General features: G+C 46.8%; 1 protein-coding gene across 2 annotated transcripts in view; it reads right to left on the minus strand.

Moving 5' to 3' along the window:
- The window catches only part of SF3B1 (splicing factor 3b subunit 1), a 316,805-nt gene that overhangs the window by 206,285 nt on the left and 88,168 nt on the right, over nt 1-22,352 (minus strand). For both annotated transcript variants that reach the window (XM_078680435.1, XM_078680436.1), the window contains exons 15-18: nt 10,117-10,262; nt 9,092-9,238; nt 7,783-7,908; nt 5,881-6,102 (exon numbers count right to left, since the gene is read on the minus strand). In XM_078680435.1, the coding sequence (XP_078536561.1) occupies nt 5,881-6,102; nt 7,783-7,908; nt 9,092-9,238; nt 10,117-10,262 (641 nt within the window). The remainder of the gene's footprint in view (nt 1-5,880; nt 6,103-7,782; nt 7,909-9,091; nt 9,239-10,116; nt 10,263-22,352) is intronic.

The raw sequence follows: 22,352 nt of genomic DNA on the forward strand, positions 1-22,352 counted from the left end.
CTGCACACATCCCTCTTCTGTCTTCTGGTCTGTCCTACCGCCTGTTTTTTCTTTTCCTTTCCTCTTGGCTCTTCTCTGTTTAGATTTGCCTATTTTTTTTTTTTTTAAGGCTGGTTACCTGTCAGACGTAGCTGTGGCTCCCATGGGGTCTTCATATAGGTTCGGCCCTATAGCTTTGCTTCTAAATATCCTTTCACGCGGCCGGCCCCTGAGGGTTGTAGGCTAAACGCTGTGTTATAACTTGCCCTTAGTGGCTGACACCTTTCCTGACGCAGCCGGCCCTATATAGGGTTGTAGGCTTAACGCTGTGTATTGTCGGACTTGTTAATTGTGTTTCAGTCTGAAAATAAAATAGATCTGAAACAAAAACGTTTTAGTTATTGCAATGACTTTTAAAGAATATAAAGATATTTTAAAAGTTGACATTTTGAAACTTTTCAGGGAAAAACTAGCAATGTTATCCAATGGAAGGAAATTCAAAGCACAGGTAAAGTAAGTTCTCGTTACTTTTGTAATCCAGTACTGCGGTCGCTACCCAAGGCAGGTACGTTTTAGTAGTTGGTATGATTTGTAAGGAATATTTGTAATTCACAGAACAGTCAATGGTTTCCTATGGAAGAAATTTAGATCACTAGCAAACACGGTTATGATACTTGTGCGGTTCAGTATTGGGCTACAAGGTACAGTACTTGCATCTCTCCTGATCACAGGTGGGTAATTCGAAATTCGTTATTCTGCTGATTTTAGATGAATATTTTAAAGTTTCAAAACTTCACACTTAGAAGATTTTTCGAGTCAAACATGTCAATGTTACCCTATGGCAGGAAAGTGAGTCATCGGTTTTCAGGCGAGTACTCGACTGGTGAAGTTAAGGTTCTGGGCATAGACTCGAGGGGGGGGCAGGGTCAGGTAGGTACAGTTGGTACACCCTCAGCGGCAGCCAGGTGCAGAGGTAGTTAGGCCCAATGTTATCCAATGAGAGGCAGGGGGCCTTCAGTTGGTGGCTGCTGGCTAGCAGGCCACGCGGCTGTGGGAGCTAGGCTCCTGGTCACTTGCTCAGGGCAAATGGGGAAGTAGAATAGGGTCAGGTTGCACAGCCAGGGGCACTCGGGCAGCTGGGTGCAGGGCGCTTTTAAGCCGTCGGCGCTCAATGTTATTCAATGGAGATCTTGAAAAGGGAACAAAGGCTGCAGGCTCGGGGACGGAAGATCTTCTGGAAAGACCAACACTTCGAGGGATAAGTTGGGACCTTGGAGGATAGGTAGGCACCCAGGAGTTGGGCACAGGGGGACTTGGGGCGACGGGTGTAGGGGTGTCTTGAGGTTGGGAAATCTTATTCCCTGCTGGTCGCGGTCGGAGGGGTCCTTTGTCCTGAGGCTGCAGGCGTAGTGGGGGTCGTCGAGGAGGGTCCTTGGGCACTGAATTCCAAGTCAGAATCGCAGGGGGAGGAGGGACATCCTCAGGGTCTTGATTCACTCCAGCACAGGCCAGGCTTGGCGGGTGCAGAGTGGGAAGGGTTTGCGGTCCCGGGCTGATGCCAGGGCTGGTTACTTGCTTTAAGCAGTAACACTGTTTGTGGGAGACCCAGGTAGTCAGTCACAAGGCAGTCAGGTCCTCCGGAGTTTTTGAGGTTGCTGACCACTGGAGATGCCGGGGTTTAACAGGAGCAGGTTCGAGGGTAGACAGGACAGTAGAGCTAGGGCCAAATCAGTTGGTGTCTTCCTCTTTTTAGCAGCTGCACAGCAGTTGTTGTTCCTTGATCTTCTTTCGTAATCTGGATCTGTGGAAAAAAGGTTCAGGGTGCCCCTAAATACTGAATTTAGGGGTGTTGCAGGTAGGGCAAGGGCAGGTACCAATGGGCCCCTGTCCTGGGGTGGGTACACCCCTAGCCTGCTCCTCTCCTGTGGGAGGGAGGCAGGAGCTTAGCTGTGATTGGGCAGGGATCCCCATCTTCAAGATGGCTGGGGCCCGGGGACGTGCTTCACCTCGCCTCTCCCACCTGAGGGGTGGGGTTGGCACAGGGTGGCACACCCCCCTTTCTGGCATAGGATATCCCGCCAGTCTTCCCGCCAGAGTGGGGGTCAGTACTGGTGGGGGCCAGTTTCTGAGTACAGCAAGTGGTCTGGAGAAGCTCACAAGAGCAGTATGCCTTTGAAGCTTCCCCTGCCGATGCTGGGGGAAGAAGCTTGGCACCTCGTCCCAGGATGTGCATTGTTGCAGGCCCAGGAGAGCGGGAGCTCTCCACCCAGGGTCCAGCAACATGTCTGTTGTGTGGCAGCCTCTCAGACAAGACGTGGATTGTAGTATTAGGTTTCAGGGGGCATTTCTAAGATGCCCTCTGTAGTGCATTTTACATAAAATCCCACACTGGCATCAGTGTGGGTTCAATGTGCTGAGAAGTTTGATATCAAACTTGCCAGCCTTCATTGTAGCCCTTATGGTGCTGTGGAGTTCGCAATGACAACCTCCCACCACCATATAAGGGCATCACTGCACTTAATGTCCAGGAATGGCCCTGGGTACTGTAGGGGCACAGGGCTCATGCACCTGTGCCCACACCACTGGCATAGGGCACCCAGCTAAAGAGGTGGCTGATGTATGCCAGGGCAGTGAGTTTGTGGGCATGGCACACAGTGATGTGTGCCATGTCGACTCTTTGTTTAGTTCTGCACCAGGACACTCAGCCTGCAAAGGCAGTGTGTGTGTGTGTGGCAGGGTAGAGGACCCCTAAGGGTGGCACAATAAGTGCTGCAGCACTTAGGGGTCTTCTCTGGTAACAACGCCCTGGGTACCATTTACTAGGGGCTGACATGTGGCCAGAGATGCCAATTGGGTTTAGGTACAGTTTTTAGGGAAGGAACACAGGCCTTGGGTACCCGATTGGCAGGGACCCAGGGCATACCAGGGAAAAGTGCATCAGTTATCAGGCAAAAAGTGTGTGTGGGGGGGGGGGAAATCGGGGAATTTCTCCCATGGGGTGTTCCGAGATGTCAGAGCCTGCAGAACCTTGGTGGTGGTGGTCCGTCCACCATATCCTCTGTAGCAGCCGCAGAAAGGTGCGGCTTCCGTCAACACACAAACGTCACAAAGGGAAGGGCAGGCATTACACGCAGATAAACCGCTCGAGCCTCGCCCGTGCGTCGTGGAAAAAGCATTCGTGTAAGAGGACGACGCATATTTGACAGTTTCTTTATTGTTCACCATCTCTGTGAAAGTAAAGGAAGGGTCTGCTAAAAGATTTACAAACACAGCGTAGAGACGTGCCTTTAACAAGTTAGGTCCAAAGAGCAGAAGTGCGTGTTTTCTGAAGACGCATAAACATTCCAGACGTCACCACTTAAATAGGCAGCTAAGTGAACTGTCTACAGGGATACCTTTCACGACCTTCCAATGCACTGAGAAGTTGTGTAGCATCCTAATGGTTTCTAATTCGCGATCACAGCACTTTTATAAAGTAATTAAAATGCGTGAATATTTTTTTAGAGAGTTTAGCAGCATACTGTCCAAAATAAAGAAGATTTGCTACTCTCACAATAATCGATTGAAAGCAGCTTGTGCACATCCCAATCAAGACGCACGGCCGCAAGGCGCGCTCTGCGGTGGAGGAGGGGCGGAGCGAGGCGCTTAGGAGAGCAAGTGAGATGCCCTCGAGCAATGCCAGATGGCGCGAGCGTAACTACACGCTCTAGGCCACACAAAAAGCTGTGGTCGGCTTTTCGAAGCCCACTAACTAAAAGTCACACATTTCCTACTACCCAGCATTCCCCGCAGTCTCCTGATAAAAATGATACCTTACTTGTGTGGATGGGCAAAGTGCCTATGACATGGAAGGGCCAAAAACGAGTGGAAATTGAGGAGGGCACAAAACGGGTCTAAAAGGGCAGTTGGTTTATACGCCTTTCGGCCAACGCTACTTTGGGTATCCACACAAGTGAGGTATCATTTTTCTCGGGAAACCAAGGGGAATGCTGCACAGTAATCCTACAAGTTACCCACACAGAAATGGAAGGAAAATTTGAGGTTTGCGGGGGATTATGTGTAAGAAAACGCTGGGGGATCCATGCAAGCCACACCACCAGCAAAGTGTCAGTACACGCACACAACCATCCACACACACCCCCAGCCACTCGCCATCCACACACACCATAAGCCAAACGCAATCCACACACACCGCCAGCCAAGCACCCCAGGTATAAATTAAACAAAATCCCTGGCTCCTAGTGGGCTCTCTGCCTCCCTGGTGGGTTGTGGGGGATGGGACAGTTTAGAGACTATTGCCCGAATCTGCCTCCCGAGGAAGGCAGAAAGGCTGGGGGGTGGAGGCATTGGCATGCCCATTTTGAGCTGTCCCCACCTCTATGTATAAATATAACCAATGCATGGGAACTAGAGGGATTTCTGCCCCCCCCCCCCGAGCAGATCAGAGGCTATTGCCCTATCGGCCTCTGGTGAGAGGGCGGCAGAAAGACTGGAGTTTAGGGGGACATTAGAATGCCAATTTTGGGCAGCCCCCACCCCTAAATTCCGGCCCCTGGGGGGAGATGGGGGGGGGGGGGGAAGGAGGGGGAGAGCAGAAAGACTGAACGTGCCCAATTTAATATGGGGGGAGCAAAGGCCCTTGCTTAAGGGGCTGCTCCCCCCTCCCTGGTGGGTGGATCTCTGCTTGGGAATCGCACTCCTGGATCCACTAGGGAGGGGTACCATTCTTCCCTTTCCAACGATACCTCTCCTGACTTTCTACGTGCTCAGGGGGCTGAGATAGTCCAGAGGGGAGTTGAACTGCGTCTGGGGCCAGAGACAAAGCACATTCGGGGTGGTGTTATCACACTTCCTCCCCCAGAATGGGCACAGAGCTCAAGAGGGAAGCTTTGTAATACAAACCCCTGTTTTTGATGCTGCTAGCAGCAGATGGCAGCCCCCGGTTTACATCCCCACTTTGGGTTGGAAAACCTACGGAGAATAGGTTGTATGCCCACCTCTACCAACTCCACCCCAAAGTTGGGGGAGGTGAGGGTTAAGCATACATTTCAGTCCTCACCATCTTGAAGATGGGAAGACCCTTCCAATCAGGGAATAGGACTATGCCCCCCTCACACAGGAGGTTGACATAACAGAGGGTGTAGTCACCCAAGGCAAGGTGCCCATTAGTCCTACCTGCAGCTCCCCTAAAGTATGTAAGTGGCCCCCCTTTGTCCTGGAAATTAGTTCCGGACAACCTAAGAAGGATGAAGAAAATGTGCAGCAAAACCTTAAGACGCCTACTGACTTGGCTGAAGCCCTACCAGCCTGTCTCCAGCTTCCAAGATCCTGCAAAAGAAGACTATGTCTGTCCTGCAGCCAGCGACTTCCAGAACCCGAGGTAAGCACTCCTGAGGACAGCGGATCTGTCCCCAAGAAACCTACCCAAAGGACTCTAGTGTCCTCCGGTCATAGAATGGAACACACATTAAACACTTTTTTCTCCTTTAGGACTTCACGGAACAAGTGACAAGTCAATTCTCAACCCATGGTCAATTGTTCTCATTATTAAAGCGCTCATGAGACTGTCAGCCTACCTCAAACTACCAGAGGGTTTAGTATAACAGGCGTTGCAAGACCAGAGTGAAGGAGAAAACTGGACATTACATTACACATCTATTGGAAAATCTATTGCCAAAACAAAGACTTTTAAAAAAGCCCCACCCCAACTACTGTCAACTTTTGTTTTAAAAAATAAAAAAAAAATTAAATTAAATATCCTCTTTGGCGTTTTCTATACATACATCTAACAGGCCATCATTCAAGGTGGGTTTTAAAGCCAACCATAGATTCAAAAATGCCCTCAACAGTACACTGCATTCTTTCAAAAACTGAACTTTTAGGGTCAATGTTACAACATACCTCTGTGGTCTGTTCCTGAAAGGCATAGAGGATACCATCAATGAGCTGCTCTTCAAGCTTGTGATCAATATCTGCTGCCCCAAGGTTTCCCATGATCTTCTCAATAGTTTCCATCACCATTTTTCTGTATTGTTCAGCTTCATCTTTTAAGTCATCTACAATTCTGGAAATTATTTCAGCAGCTCCCACTTTATTTGCAAGCTCCACTGTGGTATCAACCAACTAAAATACAAAGTTTTATTTAAAGACCACAGAATGGCATCACAATAGGTTTGAAGACAAATCTCAACAGCTTTAAGCTAATTCCAGTGTTTTTGGATAGACTATGTTGCACATAGCAAGGATTTCTACACATAACCTGGATCATAGATTGCCAAATGAAAGATATAACCAAAGGACCCTGTAGCATGGGTGTGTGTGACAAAGCAGAACCCCTTTCTAGAATCTTCTTTTATATCATTATATTAAAAGTAGAATGTTGTTCAGACAAAACACAGCATTCACTTCTTCCCATTTGCCAACTACAGTTTTAACCTCTCATGGGAAAAAAAATTATTAAATGACCAAAAGGTACAAATAAGATGTCTAGATAAAACATTTAATGGCTAAAAATGATGGCCCACAACACCATCTTTAATGGCTAGGCTGGCCCACAATAAAACAGGATAGAAAAAATCCTACTGGGTAGGAGGTTGGAGATATTGCTGTCACGCCTCAAGTTGTAGGATTCTAGTAAGAACACGATCTGCAAACCCTTTTTGGCTTTTTGGCTGGACTGTATCGCACACCAGTATGTACACCAGTATGTACTTGCGTAACTCAATACAAATGTTATAAACTCAAGCATAATATCACAGAAAAACAGAACAGAAGTTGACCAAAAAACTGAACTGTTAACACTGATCCTCTGAAAAAAACGGATAATGACAAAGCAACAAAAAAATATATATAATTGGAGGAGAAAAAGGAAAGGAACCCCAGCAAAGACCAGAAAAGGGAATAGCCTGAGTTCCTTCCAAGTAAAAAACAAAAGGAAACTGGCCGAGAAGGGGTAGTAGAAGCAACAGGTGAATTCAGAGGAACGCCAGAAGAAAAAAAAAAAGGCATAATCCAAAGACGCACTGAACAACAAACGTATGCAAATAAGGACAGAGGAAGGAAGAGCCCACCAGAGATTTTAAGTCTGGTGCTTTTACGGTTTGCACATTTGTACTGCATTTAGACAAAAGGGAATACAGATACTATAGCATTTCTCTGTGTACTCCGATCATGGCTGTTGCTGCTGCCGCCCTACATCCCCTGAGATACCCCTAGGGAGCAGGGGAGGGAGGCATGGAATGGACTGGTGGTGTACCAGATGGCTTGCTATTATCTGTAATCAAAGGGACAGCTGGTAAGAGCTCTAGCCAGCGACATGGTCAGAGTTGAGTGGAAAGCGCTAAACAGGGAATAACTTGATTGGGAAGAAAATTCAAATAAACCTTAAATTAACATTTCATTTTATATGTGCAGTACTAATCTGATTGCCCAGAATAAAATATCACCATAGCTCATTCTTATACCATCACCTCCCATACAAAGCAAACAATCAGCAAGTGATTGAAAGACAGTAATTTAAAACTATCAAACAATGTACCAGTGAGGCCAAGTGCAGATAGTCATCCTTCATTCTCCATATATTTCACCATGTAAGAGGACAACTAACTTAATTGCTCAGGGTGATTACCACCCGTCACAATATTACCTCTATTGCTATTAAGGCTGAAACATAATTAATATTAGGTGGCAAAAAGCAGGGAAGCGTATTTGCCAATCACAACACCACTTCCCATTTTTGATGAATACAGCGTAAGAAACTTACAATACTATTTCTATCCACTTTAACAGCGCTATCAGTCATACCTGTCGATAGTTTCTTCGATCCAATGCCATTCTGTGTTGCCAAAAGTGCTTGAAGAAGGGCGGAAGTATTTCGGTTTTGATATAATTTGCCTCCACACCATCTGTGCCACAGCACTGCTTAACGACCTAGAAAACAACAGTCCTGTTACAGCATCCATCAACAGCAAAAAGATGTACATTTTAGCTAAATGTGCCAAGCGGACAATCAAAGGTTTATTAATGCACTGTAGGAAAGTACCCCTTTTTGACATGGTCACCCTCACGCTTTCATCAAAAACAACTAAGGAGTGCTTATGTGAAACGTCACATACGTGAAGAGCAAAAACAAAATCAAAGTGACAGGTTGTTCCGGGACCCCTACCTGGTTCAGGCAAAACTGGGATTTAGCATGTCCAATCTTAAAACGTACTTACCTGAACGATTTTCTACTGAGGTTTAAACATACATAAATATTCTTGCTATTTTTATAAATTGGTGTGTATTTCCTCGAGTCGTGTGTTTCACTTACTGATTGTGTGCATTTGTAGATGTCTTGCGCTACTCTGTGTACAGTCACTTATCACTAGGTCACCAATATTACTTCACTTCAAAGGGATAACCAAGCTACTCCCCATGGCTATCCCAGTCAAGTAATTAAGGTTTACCATCAGTGACGCAATGAGGGGGGAGAGGTCCCGAAAAAGTACATGTAGGGCCAACTCCCGACCCTGCAGCTCGGGCTCTCCCACACCGCGGTGGGGGCTAGTTTTAAGAGTAAAAAGTTTGGAACATTAAATTCCACACAAGAGTAAATTAACAGCCTCAAAGTCTAGCTATAAACGTTCACTGTAGAACAGGACGTTGCTTCACAAGTAAAATGAGCAGATGAAAATAAGACAATGGTGGAGGAACCAAAAGGTGCGGGCGCCAGCTGGGTCCAAGATCTGACCATCGACAGACCCTATTTCTGTTCAGAAACAGTACAGTAAAAATGAGGAGCAATCCCAATGGACTCTCATATTCAAGAGTTCAGTGAAAGTCACACATAGCAAGGAAACACAATGACTTCATGAAGTTCTGTAGAGGTTTGATCTGGTGGCTAACAACCATGCACAGCAAGCCGCAATTGTGGCAATCTGAAGCCTACATGTCCATGGGCTTCCAAAATAGTTTTCTACTGAACAAAGAGCCTGAGAACGCATTAATTTACACTATTTTATAAAGAACTTTAATGCACCAATATCACCTTAAGGCTGTACATGTATCAAAGTTTAAATATCCATTCCCATGCAGTCCCACCAGAGTCACAAGAACTACATCAGAAACTTGCCTTTAACACAATTTTCTTCATTTCTTCATCAGGACTCTGAAACTCTCTTATCAGGATCAGCATCACTTCTCTGGTATAGTAATTAGCATATTCTGCATCCATCAAGGGAATTAGGTAACCAATGGCTTTCAGGAAGGCAGCAAGACCCTTTATGGAAAAAAACAGATGCATTTAAGTGCCATATAAAAGCCTCCAAGGAAATGATGTAGACCAGCGATTCCCAAACTGTGGGTTGAGACTAGAGTTGATTTTTAGTGGGTCGTGAAAGTGCATGCAATAAATAGAGATGCCTTCCAAGTCTGCATTTAACCCCTTCCACGCTGATGACGAGCTCAGCTCGTCATGAGGTACACCTCTCGTACGCTCATGACGAGCTCAGCTCGTCATGAACCACGGGATTCCGCGATTCTCAGCGCACAGCGGGAAAAAGCGTAGCGCGCATGGGGTTAACTTATCAAATTTGCAGCGCTTCAAAGACAGGTCAAATACCAGGCTATGTCTTTATGTATTTTTTAACATAGATATTGTTGCTTATAAGCCCCTCTCACTTTGAAGTCCAGGGAAGTAAAGTGAATAATGCAATAGTCTTGCTGGGGTAATGCACGTGTGAAAGGAATGGCTGTATCAAGCAATTTTCCGTAACAGAACAAAATGCAAATATGCTGTATATTTATTAAGCAGTTAGGAAAGCATAAACATTTTGCAATTCTGAAGTGTGATTTTAACAGGATCAAAACACTTTACTCTGTGTTGCACACATGATAAATATTCACCGAAACCCGATGTCCACACAGTATCATTGTGTGCAATATAGTTTTGTCGGTAAAACTGTATATCTGTGCAAATGTAGTGGCCATTTCAATAGATGTGTGCTGCCACATAATGCTTTAGTTACAATACAATAATTGCCTGCCGTATGTCTATTAAAGCTAAGTTGCTTGTGAAAGTTTGTTGTTCTTAAACGTGGGCTGTGGTTATAAAATGTTTAGGAAGCACTGGTGTAGGCAGCCATTTTGTCAAATTACCTTTCCTCTGTGCTGACGGATACCCTTCCACAGGGGCTTGAGAACAGAGTCAAACGATTCAATTCCATAAGGAGTAGCTGCCTCAGCCAAAGCTGCAATAGCCAAAGCGCTGATTGTACGAACCTTCTGTTGTTCATCCACCAAACCTGCAGAACAAAATACATTTTCTCTGTATATTAAAGATTCTCAGGATTTTTAATTGCCCTCCTTCAAGTGACATCACCATTAAAAAGGGAGAACAGTAAAGGCCATACTCAATCTGACACACACAAGGGGGCAAATAGTGATCAGTATTCCAAACCAGGGGCCACCGACTGTTCCGATTCAAAAAATAAAATTTTAAAAAACTGTTCAATACCTCTCTGAAGCACCCGCTTTAAAATGCAACAAACACAATGAATAATCCCTCTACTTAAATATAAATATCTGAATGAGAGGCTGCTACATAATCATGAATTCACATTTTCCAAAAATGGCAGAGGCACTGTAACCTAAGGTCATGTACGTCTAACAAATCAATTGCATTATACACTCAAACCGGCATAACTGGAAATCAGATGATTGCCAGTTCTCTCGGTAGGTCTATGCCAGCCCCATCAAAGCTTGTGATGCTTCAAAATTTGAACACGAAAATGTTCCTATTCTTATGGGAGAAGAGATTCTTTTTTAGGAGAAAGGCACAGGGACCCACTGCAACGGACGCCAAGACTGCATGCACATTCAAACTACTCTCTCAACGAGCAACTTGAAAGATGACGTTTTCTAAATCGACATGCAGTTCCACTTCCAAAAAGGCCTGCATTAAAACCTACAGACCCAGTCTCATGTGTTATGAAATTCAAAGTGGGTGATCAGTTTTTTAGGGCTTCAACTTACTAATCCAAGTGGAAGATATATTTAGTAGTGCAGCAATGAAAATTTGTAAATATATTCTGTGAATCCACAATACTCTTCTTGTCTAGCTAGCTCTGCTTAACCCCTACCTCGTTTTCCCGCTGTGCGCTGAGAAAAAAAAATGGCTTGTTTATGACAAAGCCAGCTCGTCCTCCGCGTAGCGCAGGTAACGCCCATGACGAGGTGGCTTTGTCATCAGCACTGAAGGGGTTAATGTAGTAAGAAGGCTATTCTAGGTCTGATATCCACTTATTTGCTCAAATCTAAATTTTCCTGGGAAGTACAAAAATACATTTCAAAAGGAGAGGCAAACTGATTGTGTTATCTTCTGGACTAGAAGACCTATTTAAAACAATTGCCGACATTTTGCAGATTGGCTTTACTTGCAAAATCTGACTAATTTAGTAAAGGCTTGTTTGGCTCAGGTTTTGGACTACATTAACCATCTGTAGTTGAAATTAACACTACCATAATACTTTGAAAGCAGCATTAAAGAAACGATTGCAAACCTTTCAGAAAACGTACACAGCCTCACTTTTAGTACAGAACACATTTAATTTGAACAACCCAGTTTAAGCTTATACCACTAAATTGGGATAAGGAAAATGCTACTTAACCGTAGAACCATATGCTTTAGCATAGATTGCTATCTGGTGTTGGGTCCGGGTGTTTGTACTTTATTTTTACAGAAGTCTTTACAGTCACGAGGTAGGTGACTCCTCCTTCCGGTGATCGTGCACATGAGCATCGACTCCGTCCCCAGATTGTTTTGCCTTAAGGGGGGTGATGGAGTTAGTAAGAGTAGAAAGAGATGTCTATGTATAGTGTATCTAAGTAAGATAATACTGCAACAGATAATGGTACCCGGGGAGGTGGGGGCCGCATATGGCTCTACAGCTCTATATGCCAAGAACAGATGCATACTGGGTAAGTAGCATTTTCCGTTCGAGGCAGGAGCTGTAGATCATATGTTTAGCATAGACTAAACAGCAGTTACTCCCAAGAGGTGAGTAACCTCTATCTGTTGCAGTGGTCTGAAATAGTGTTCTTAACCGCATCGATGCAGCGGCTTTTCCCGCTGTGCGCGGCAATTTTAAAATTACCGCGTTACATGACGAGCTCAGCTCGTCATGAGCGTACGGCAGGTTACGCTCATGACGAGCTGAGCTAGTCATCAGCCTGGAAGGGGTTAAAGCAGCCTGGCCCACACTAGCTTGTTGACTCGCTAACACATCTACACAATAGTGTTATGTGAATGTGTGTGGTGTGAACCATGTTGCAGCCTTGCCAATATCAACTACGGGTATGTTTCCCAAGAATGCCATGGAAGCCCCTAATTTGCGTGGAGTGTGCTCTAGGGGGAATTGTTAACTTGCGTTTAGCTTTAATGTAGCATATTTGTATGAACTTAACTATCCACCGTGCAATATCTGCTTTTGATATAAGATTGCCTTTAAGGGTGGTTAAAAAGCAACAAAGTTGTTTGGTTTCCTAAAAGATTTAGTTCTTTCAATGTAATAAAGTAATGCCCTCTTAACATCTAATGTGTGAAGAGCACGTTCTGACACTGAATCTGGTTGAGGAAAAAACACTGGTAGCTCAGACTGGTTGAGTTGAAAGGCTGAAACGACTTTGGGTAAAAATTTGAGGTTAGTTCAGAGAACCACTTTATTTTGGTGAATTTGTAAAAATGGTTCTTGTATGGTTAGTGCCTGGAGCTCACCAACTCTCCTAAGAGATGTGATGGCTATGAGGAAGGCTACCTTCCAAGTTAGAAATTGTAGTTCAAATGTGTGCAATAGCTCAATTGGTGGGCCCATGAGTCTTGTAAGGACTCTATTAAGATTCCACACAGGAGAAGGTGGAAATCTAGGAGGAATGATTCTCTTGAGTCCTTCCATAAAGGCTTTGATAGCGGGTACACGAAACAAGGACAAATGTCTGTTTTGTAGGTAAGTCGCTATTGCAGCAAGATGTAGTCTTATTGATGTATATGCCAAGTTAGCCCACTGTAGTTGTAACAGATGGCAAATTATGTTTTGAATTGAAGCATCAAGCGGATGGATTGAATTACAACAAATTACAAATTGTTTCCATTTTGCTGCATAACATGCTCTTGTGGTAGGGCGGCTACATGCAGTCTGGCGAGGGATTAAGGTAGCCAAACTCTAATTTCAGGTGCCAGATCGCATGGTTGAGTTGACTGGAATCTGGATGCCTTATCTCTTCATGGCTCTGAGTGAGAAGCTTGGGGGAAGAGATGTAGTTTTTGATGAGGAACTACTGATAGTTCCAACAGGGTTGTGAACCAGGGTTGTCGGGCCCATGTGGGAGCAACCAGGATCATTGTGAGGGAATGTTGCTTGATCTTCTGAACCACTAATGGAATTAGCGGTAGAGGTGGAAAAGCGTAAGCAAATATCCTGGACCAATTGATCTATAGCGCATTGCCTTTGGACAATAGGTATGGATAACTGGAAGCAAAGTTTGGGCATTTTGCGTTGAGGTGTGTGGCAAATAGATCTATCTTTGGGTAGCCCAACATTTGAAAAAAATGGAAGAACTTGAGGGTGTAGTTCCCATTCGTGGATCTGTTTTTGACGACTGAGCAGATCTGCAATTTGATTGTTTACTCCTGGGAGATATATTTTTTGAGCTAGGTGTGAAAGCTGTAAAGATTGTGTGTCCCCACCCCCTGTTTTTGTATGTAGTACATTGCTGTCATGTTGTCTGTACGCACTAGGGCAGCTTTGCTGACTAGATTTATCTGAAAAGCTTTCAATGCTAGAAAGACTGATATCAGTTCCAGATGGTTCATGTGGAGCTGTTTTTGTTGTAGAGTCTACATGCCCTGAATGTCTTTAAAGATGAGCTCCCCAACCAGTGAGGGATGTGTCTGCTGTGAGCACTATCTGTGGAACTGGGTCGTTGAATGGCCACCCTTTGGAAAGGTTTTGTGTGTTCCACCACTGCAGATCAAGGAGTGCGGCCGTCCACCAAAACCAGATCGGTTAACTGACATTGAGCCTGGTTACACTGACATGCTAAGCATTCCTTTAGGGGACGCATTTTGAGTCTTGCGTAAGGAACAAATAGAATGCAAGACTATAATTCCGATCGACTGTATAAACATTCGGGATGGGCGCAAGTGCTGCAGTTGAAATTGTGATATTAGGGTTTGAATGTTGCTTATTCTGACTGGGTTGGGGGGACGCTAGAGCTTTGCAAGTGTCTATTGTGGCTCTAAGGTACGCTTACGTTTTGGAGGGTTGAAGATGAGACTTGGTGAGGTTTACAGTGAATCCCAAAACGTGAAGCAGCTGAACTGTTTTGGGAGTGTGGTGTATGCAGCTGTGTTGCGACTTGGGTTTTATTAGCCAGTCGTCTAAGTAAGGGAAGACGTGAATGTGTTGTCTTCTTAAATTAGCTTCGACCACTGCTATACACTTGGTGAAGACGCTTGGTGCTGTAGTTACCCCAAATGAGGACTTTGAATTGGTAATGTTGTCAGTCCACCACAAATCTGAGATATTTCCTGTGAGCTGGGCAAATGGGAATATGGAAGTAGGCGTCCTTTAAATCTAGAGTGGAAAGAAAGTCGTCTTGCTGAAGCAATGGGAGCACCTGCTGAAGGGTGATCATGTGGAAGTGGCCTGATTGAATGTAGAGGTTTAGCTGTCTGAGGTCCAGTATGGGCCTGAGGGAGCAGTCTTTTTTTTTTTTAATCAAAAAGTATAGGGAGTACACTCCCGTTCCTTGAGGACGTAATGGGACCGGTTCTATTGCATTTTTGTCTAACAGAGAAAGGACCTCTTGATTTACCCGGGTGAGATGTTCTGGTGACATTGCACGCTCTCTCGGAAGGATTGTTGGTGGAGTGATGGTGAGTTCCAGGCAACAACCATATTGGAAAATTTGCATTACCCACTTGTCTGAGGTGATTGAATTCCAGACAGGTAGGAACTGTGAGAGACTTCCCCCGACAGGAGTGGAATGATCGGGGGTAGTGGAGAGAAGTAACTGTTTATTGGCAGTGGAAGTGTGGGTGGAGTTACCTCGGCCTCTTCCCTTGTTATTATTACCGATGTAGCCTCCTTTAAAATAGCCTCTGGGGGGAGTTAGATTGGTCATTCCCTTTGTAAGAAGTGTGAGAAGTTGGCTGGTATATGATGTTCACTATTCTAGTCAACACCTTGCACCAGTCCAAACAACCCTTATGGTGATGGTTGTAAGTCAACCATATAAACCGGCTATCCTAGTGGTAGCGTGGACAGAACAGTCTTAGTCTAAAAGACTCTTGAGGGCGTGTAAAGTCAGCTGTTTTACCATATGTAACCCCTTGAATACCAAATGAAAGGACACCACACAGGATATATATCAAATATATATGTATTTATTTACTAACACACTCCTCTGAACTCTTTATGAGGTCAGAGGCAAAAGCACATAACTAGTTACTCTTAGAAACACTTTAAATAGCACAATTTACAGTTAGGCCTTAGGGGCGCGTAAAACCATATACTAAGTAAGTGGTATAAGAACCATGACTCGGGAAAAGGAAAGGCCTAGGGCCTAGAGAATCGCTCTGGCTACACTATCTGACCCTTAGGTTAGGAGTAGGAGGCCCACAGGCGGCGCGTGCAGTGTCAGTACACTCACGCAAGAGTCAATAGAAAGTCAATGGGAACTTAAAAAGTAAGTAATTGAAGATTTAGGACACTTACGGTCTAACTAGGATTACACAACTAACAAAACTAGACACTAGGATAGTCAATCCCTACAGGAGCACCGAAGTACTCGCGTTACCTATGCACCCGCAGCCCGTGGGTGAGGTGTCAAAGTGTGTCGGTTTTCTCGTTGATTCCTATGGAGCCTTGGAAGAAGATGCTGCAGGCGACCAGGAGGAAGATGTCCGGGTGGATCCAAGGGTGGATCGAAGATGAAGGAGACCTGAAAGCAGAGGGGACAGAGTCTAGGTCACTAGCCAGTGACCGGGTGGAACCAGGAAGGAACCAGACGTTGTCGTCGAGCAATCAGGTGCTGTCGTGAAGCTTGTCGTTTCAGCCACGCGGACCAGGAGGCGTCGAGGACGACCAGGTGCTGGAGAGGAGCTGTCCCACGAAGGTTCTCGCAGATGGAGGGGTCGACTTCAAGATCGGAGCCAACAAGCCTAAGCCAAAGCAACCCACACAGGATACACAAAGAGCTTCTGGTGCAGATCAGGAGGGACTGAGGTACTTCAACTTTTCAGGGAAGCAAGTGCCAGTCTGGAGCAACCAGACCAGCGATGGATTTTCAAAGGATCGTCGTCACAGGGCTACTAGCCAACTGGCCAGCAACCGGGACAACGCGTCGAGCAGAACACAAACGCAGATCTCGTGGAGTGTGGAGGGCTGGTCTTCGGTGCAGGTGGAGCTCGGTGTCGGGGTGTCTCAGTCCCCAGTGCACAGCTTCGAGGATGCCTCAGGAGCTGCGCTTTAAGCAAGTTGAAGACTTTCCAAGTTGCCTGGTTCCACGGGTCTCAGCTGTGCTGAAGTCGTGCAGTGGGGCCAGAAAGGTCCGGGAGTAGTAGAGGTCTTGTCAGGCTCTGTGCTCGGGTTCCAGCGGGAACGGGGACAAAGCAAGCCGTCGAGTTGCTGGATGGTGCCTGGTTGCCCAGGATGGTCACTCCTTGGCCACGAGATTGATTCTTCAGTCTTCAGCTCGAGTGAAAGTCGAAGGGTCCAGAGTTTCGTTTCAAGTCGATATCAGGATTAATCTAAAGTCTCCTGGGTCAGCTCCTACATTTATACAACTAAAGGGGGCTGGTTTACTCACCAGGGCCCTCCTATGGGTGGGACCAGGAAGGGGGGTGGTTACACTCCCTTTCCTTTGTCCAGCTTCGCGCCAGAGCTGGGGCTGGAGTGCCCCAGCAACCGTTTTGAAGTGGAGTATGCATGGAGCACCTAGTGTGCCCCGGGCAGTGTCTCATTGTATTCAGCCCTCCCTGTCCCAATACACAAAGTCCTGTCTGGGGTGGTGCTCGCACCTCTCCAGGCAGGAAACCTATTGTCCAAACCTCCGTGATTGGAAGGACTCCCAGCAGCAGGAGGTCAGACTTGTGTCTGTGGCAGCAGCGTCCATTTTGTGACACTGGGGCTCTGGTTAACTTTAACCGGGGTAGTCCGCAATGAATATGCTACTTACCAGTATGCACCTGTTCTTGGCATGTAGGGCTGCTGACATTCATATCTATTGCATAGATCGCCGCCTAGTGTTGGGTCCGGATGATTGCACATTGTCCTGGAAGAGTCTAAGTATCACGAGATAGGTGGCTCCTCCCCTGGACTACAGTGCGCATGGGCATCGACTCCATCCCCAGGTTGTTTTTAGCCATTGTGGCAAAGATGGAGTGTAACGCTGTGAGTGATGACCATGCTAAGATGTAAATGCAAGCGCTGCAGCCGCTACAGGCGCCTGGGAGGAGGGTGGGCGATATGAATGTCAGCAGCCCTACATGCTAAGAACAGATGCATACTGGTAAGTAGCATATTCGGTTCGAGGCATGTGGGCTGCTGTATACATATCTATTGCATAGAATACATAGCAGTGCCTCCATTATTGGCGGCCGCCTGTGCCAGCTGCAGCAGTTTGAAAAAGTGTTTTTAGAACAGCCTGCCCTACAGCTGCCTGCTGTTTGGAGTGCACATCTACACAGTAGTGTTTAGTAAATGTGTGTGTGGTAGACCATGTGGCTGCTCTACATATGTCTTCTAAAGGAATATTTCCAAGAATCCATGGAGGCCCCCAACTTTCGCGTGGAGTGGGCCCTTGGAGGAACCGTTAATGTGCGCTTGGCTTTTTGATAGCAAATCTGAATGCACTTAACGATCCACCTGGCTATACCTGCTTTGGAAATGGGGTTGCCCTTGTGCTGTGGCGAAAAGGCAACAAACATTTGTTTTGTTTTCCGAAAATCTTTGGTCCTATCTATGTAGTACATTAGAGCTCTCTTGACGTCTAGTGTGTGGAGCATTCTCTCCGCCACTGACTCAGGATTTTGGAAGAACACAGGCAGTTCTATAGTTTGATTGATATGGAACTGTGAAACCACTTTAGGAAGAAACTTAGGGTTGGTGCGAAGCACCACCCTGTTGGAGTGAATCTGTATGAATGGCTCTTGGATAGTTAGTGCCTAGAGTTCACTAACGCGTCGCAGCGATGTTATCGCTATTAGAAAAGCCACCTTCCACGTTAGGAACTGAATCTTGCATGAGTGCAGAGGCTCAAAGGGTGGACCCATCAGCCTGGTGAGGACCACATTAAGGTTCCATTCAGGAGCTGGTGGAGTCCGGGGAGGAATAACTCGTTTGAGTCCCTCCAGAAAAGCCTTAATGGCAGGCACCCTGAAGAGTGAGAGATGCTGCCTGTTTTGTAGATAAGCTGCTATTGCGGACAAGTGTATAAGAATGGAAGCATAGGCTAGATTGCATTTGTATAGATGTAACAGATAACAAATTATGTTGTGAGTAGATGCGTCTAGCGGGTTGATGTTGTGGTCTGCGCAATAAATGACAAACCGCTTCCATTGTGCCGCATAACATGCTCTGGTGGTGGGCTTCCTTGCCTCTTTTATGATATTTATACATTCGGGAGGCAAGTTGAGGTAGCCAAATTCTAAGACCTCAGGAGCCAGATCGCCAGGTTGAGCTGTCGCGGATCTGGATGCGGAATGTCGCCATGGCTCTGCGTCAAAAGCCTGGGTGTGAGGTGCAGCCTTTGATGCGGTACCACGGATAGTTCTAGAAACGTGGTGTACCATGGTTGGCGTGCCCACGTTGGAGCAACCAGGATGAGTGTCATCGAGTGTTGCTTCAGCTTGCGTGCCACCAGCGGTATTAGAGGTGCTGGGGGAAAAGCGTATGCAAATATGCCGGACCAGTTCATCCATATCGCATTGCCCTGCGACTGTAGGTGTGGAAACCTGGCGGCAAAGCTTTGGCATTTGGTGTTTTCCTTTGGAGGTCTATCTCTGGATGACCCCACTGCTGAAAGTACGGGTGGAGAACTGATGGATGCATCTCCCACTCGTGCATTTGGTGGCTGTACCTGCTGAGCAGGTCCGCCATCTGATTGTCCTTGCCCGGGAGGTGTTCCGCCATGAGGAAGATGTTCCTTTGAATGGCCCACTTCCACATGCTCTGAGCCAGATGAGACAACTGTGGAGAGGGTGTACCTCCCTGCTTCTGAATGTAGTACATGGCCGTCATGTTGTCCGTCCGGATCAACACGACCTTGTTGCACAGATGTACTTTGAATGCTTTCATCGCCATGAAGATAGCCATCAGTTCTAGGAGGTTGATGTGCATCTTCTTTTGCTGCGTCGTCCATAGTCCCTGCACTGTGTAGTGGAGTACGTGAACTCCCCATCCCTGGAGCGATGCGTCCGTTGTCAGAATAATCTGTGGCACAGGCTCCTGGAACGGTCGGCCCTTGCAAAGGTTTTGTGGATTCCACCAATGCAGAGAGTTGTATGCACGACCGGTCACCAACACTAGGTCTTTTAAATGTCCGTGAGCCTGATTCCACTGACGTGCTAAGCACTCCTGAAGCGGACGCATATGTAGTCTCGCATGCGGGACTATGAAGATGCAGGAGGCCATCATGCCCATCAACTGCATGAACACTTTTGCCGGAAGCGAGTGTTGCGGTCTGAATTTTTGTAGTAGCAATTGAATGCTGTGATCCTCACTGAATTTGGCTGTGCTTTGGCTGCCAGAGTGTCTATTGTCACGCTCAGATACTGCCGTATGTGGGAGGTCTGAAGGTGGGACTTTGGGTAATTCAGTGAGAATCCCAGATCGTGAAGAAGGTGAATGGTGTGGGACATGTGTGCGGCACACTGCTGGGCCGACTTTGCTTGGATAAGCCAGTCGTCCAGATAAGGGTATACGTGAATGTTTGGTCTCTGTAGGTGTGCAGCCACTGTCGCCAGGCATTTCGTAAACACCCTGGGTGCTGTTGTCACTCCGAAAGGGAGGACTTTGAACTGGTAATGTTGATCCTGAATGGTGAACCGGAGGTATTTTTTGTGTGACAGGTGTAGCGGAATATGAAAGTATGCATCCTTCAGATCTAATGTTGCGAGGAAATCTCCCTGACTGAGCAACGGCAGAACCTGCTGCAATGTTAGCATGTGAAAGTGTTCCGATAGAATGTACTGGTTTAGGGGTCTTAGGTCCAGTATGGGTCTGAGGGACCCGTCCTTTTTTGGTATCAAGAAGTACAGTGATTACACTCCTGTGCCCCTTTCCTCCATAGGCACGAGCTTGATTGCCCCTTTTTGCAGCATGACGAGTACCTCCTGCTGCAAGAAGTGCAAATGCTCGGTGGACATAGGACCGTGTCTTGAGGGTATGTTGGGTGGAGTGGATATTAACTCCAGACAATAACCGTACTGGATAAGCTTTGTGACCCACCCGTCTGTGGTGATGGACTTCCAGACCGGCAGGAACTGTTGGAGTCTCCCCCCGACCGGTGTTGTATGGTCGGGGGGCAGTGACAAGGCGTCACTGTTTGGTAGCGGCGGAGGATCGGGAGCTGTTGTTTCCACGACCTCTGCCCATGGCGCATTTCCCACGATATCCACCTCTACTTTTTTGGTGTATGTGCTTTGCACGCCACCTTTATTGTACTGTGTTTGCTGGGACAGCTGGCCTCTGGAAACTCCTCTATTGTGTGAGCGACGAAAAGAACCACCCCTGAACTGCTGCGACTGGAGAGCTCCCATAGATTTCGCAGTTTCAGTGTCTTTTTGATTTTTTCTAAGGTGGTGTCCACCTCAGGTCCAAATAAGTGATCAGGGTTTACAGGCTGATTTAGTATGGTGGTTTGTATCTCTGGCTTGAACCCGGAGATTCTCAGCCAGGCATGTCGCCGTAACATCACACTTGTATTAATGGCTCTGGCAGCGGTGTCCGCTGCGTCCAATGCACACTTGATAGAAGCATTGGAAATAAGCTTCCCTTCCTGTATGAGCATCTCTGCTGCTTCCTTATATTCATCTGGCAAGTGTTGTAACAGGGTCTCAAGTGTGTCGTAATGGGCCCTGTCATATGTGGCTAAGAGCGCCCGAGTGTTTGAAATGCACCAGACATTGGCCGCTTGAGCTGCTACCCTTTTCCCTGATGCTTCTAGCACTTTCGATTCTTTGTCAGGGGGAGGAGCATCACCCGTTGTTTGTGAATTTGCCCTCTTCCGGGCATTGGAAACAACTAGAGAGTCCAACGGCAACTGGCCCTTGATGTATGTAGGGTCCCCAGGCGCCGGTTTGTACTTCTTCTCAATTCTGGGGTTAACACCCTGGCCCTTGTGGCCTCCTTGAAGATGTCACCAGCATGTTTTAAGACACCCTTTAGCATTGGAAGAGTCTTGACAGTTTTTTCAGAGGTGGAAAATGTGTCAAACAGAAAATCCACTTCAATCGGGTCAGCATGGAGCTGGACATCATGATTTTTGGCTGCCCGTTCAATAAGCGCATTAAATGCCGCCGAGTCTTCAGTAGGCGAGGTTTTTACAGCATACACCTGACTGTCTGGGGCAGTGTGTGGATCTCCTGGGTCAGCAGCGTCTGCCCAGGGTTCATTGTGATCTTCAGGATCAGTGTCTATAGGGTAGTTGTACTCCTCATCGTCACCTCCCCCTGTCTCCCCATCTGAATAAGTGGGCGAGATACGAGCAGTGTCTTGGCCACGTAGAGATATCGGTTCGACAAGAACGGGTGAAGTAGTGGAATCCTTTTTTAATGGGATTTTATAGGACTCCATAGGCTGTTCCGGGGTGATCTTTCGTTTGTAAATTGAAAGTTTACCAGTGTCGGCGTCAATAAACTGTTCCGGCTGCTCTTGAAGCGGGGGTTGTCGATGCTTTGCGACCACTAACCCAGGCCCGGTCTTCTGTCCCGCTGACGCCTGCTTAGACCCTTCGACGGTCGTCTTAGGGGCGAAGGCCTTAGGCACCACTTTCGGCGGCAGCGTGAACTGGATGTGCGCCACCGACTTTTGAGGTTTAGCAGCCGGCGTCGATGGAGAAGTATCCTTCGGACCGACAGTGGAAGTCTTCTCCTTAATTCGCTTCAACGACTCCGACACCTGCTTCGAGAAGGAGGCGGACGGCTACGTCGACTTGACAGGTTCCTTCGATTCAACGCCAGGCGTGGACTCGAGGGTTGTAGCGCTTTTGGCTTGTCCGTCCCGACGTGTAGGATCGAGAACCTTCTGCGGTCCGAGTCCTTTGTCTGTGTCGATGCTTTTCGGCGCCGATTTTCTCAGGTCGACGTCCTTGACCTGTTTTTTGTTTGTTAC

The sequence above is a fragment of the Lissotriton helveticus genome, chromosome 3_1 (assembly GCF_964261635.1).
Source record: "Lissotriton helveticus chromosome 3_1, aLisHel1.1, whole genome shotgun sequence".
Classification (NCBI taxonomy): Eukaryota; Metazoa; Chordata; class Amphibia; order Caudata; family Salamandridae; genus Lissotriton; species Lissotriton helveticus.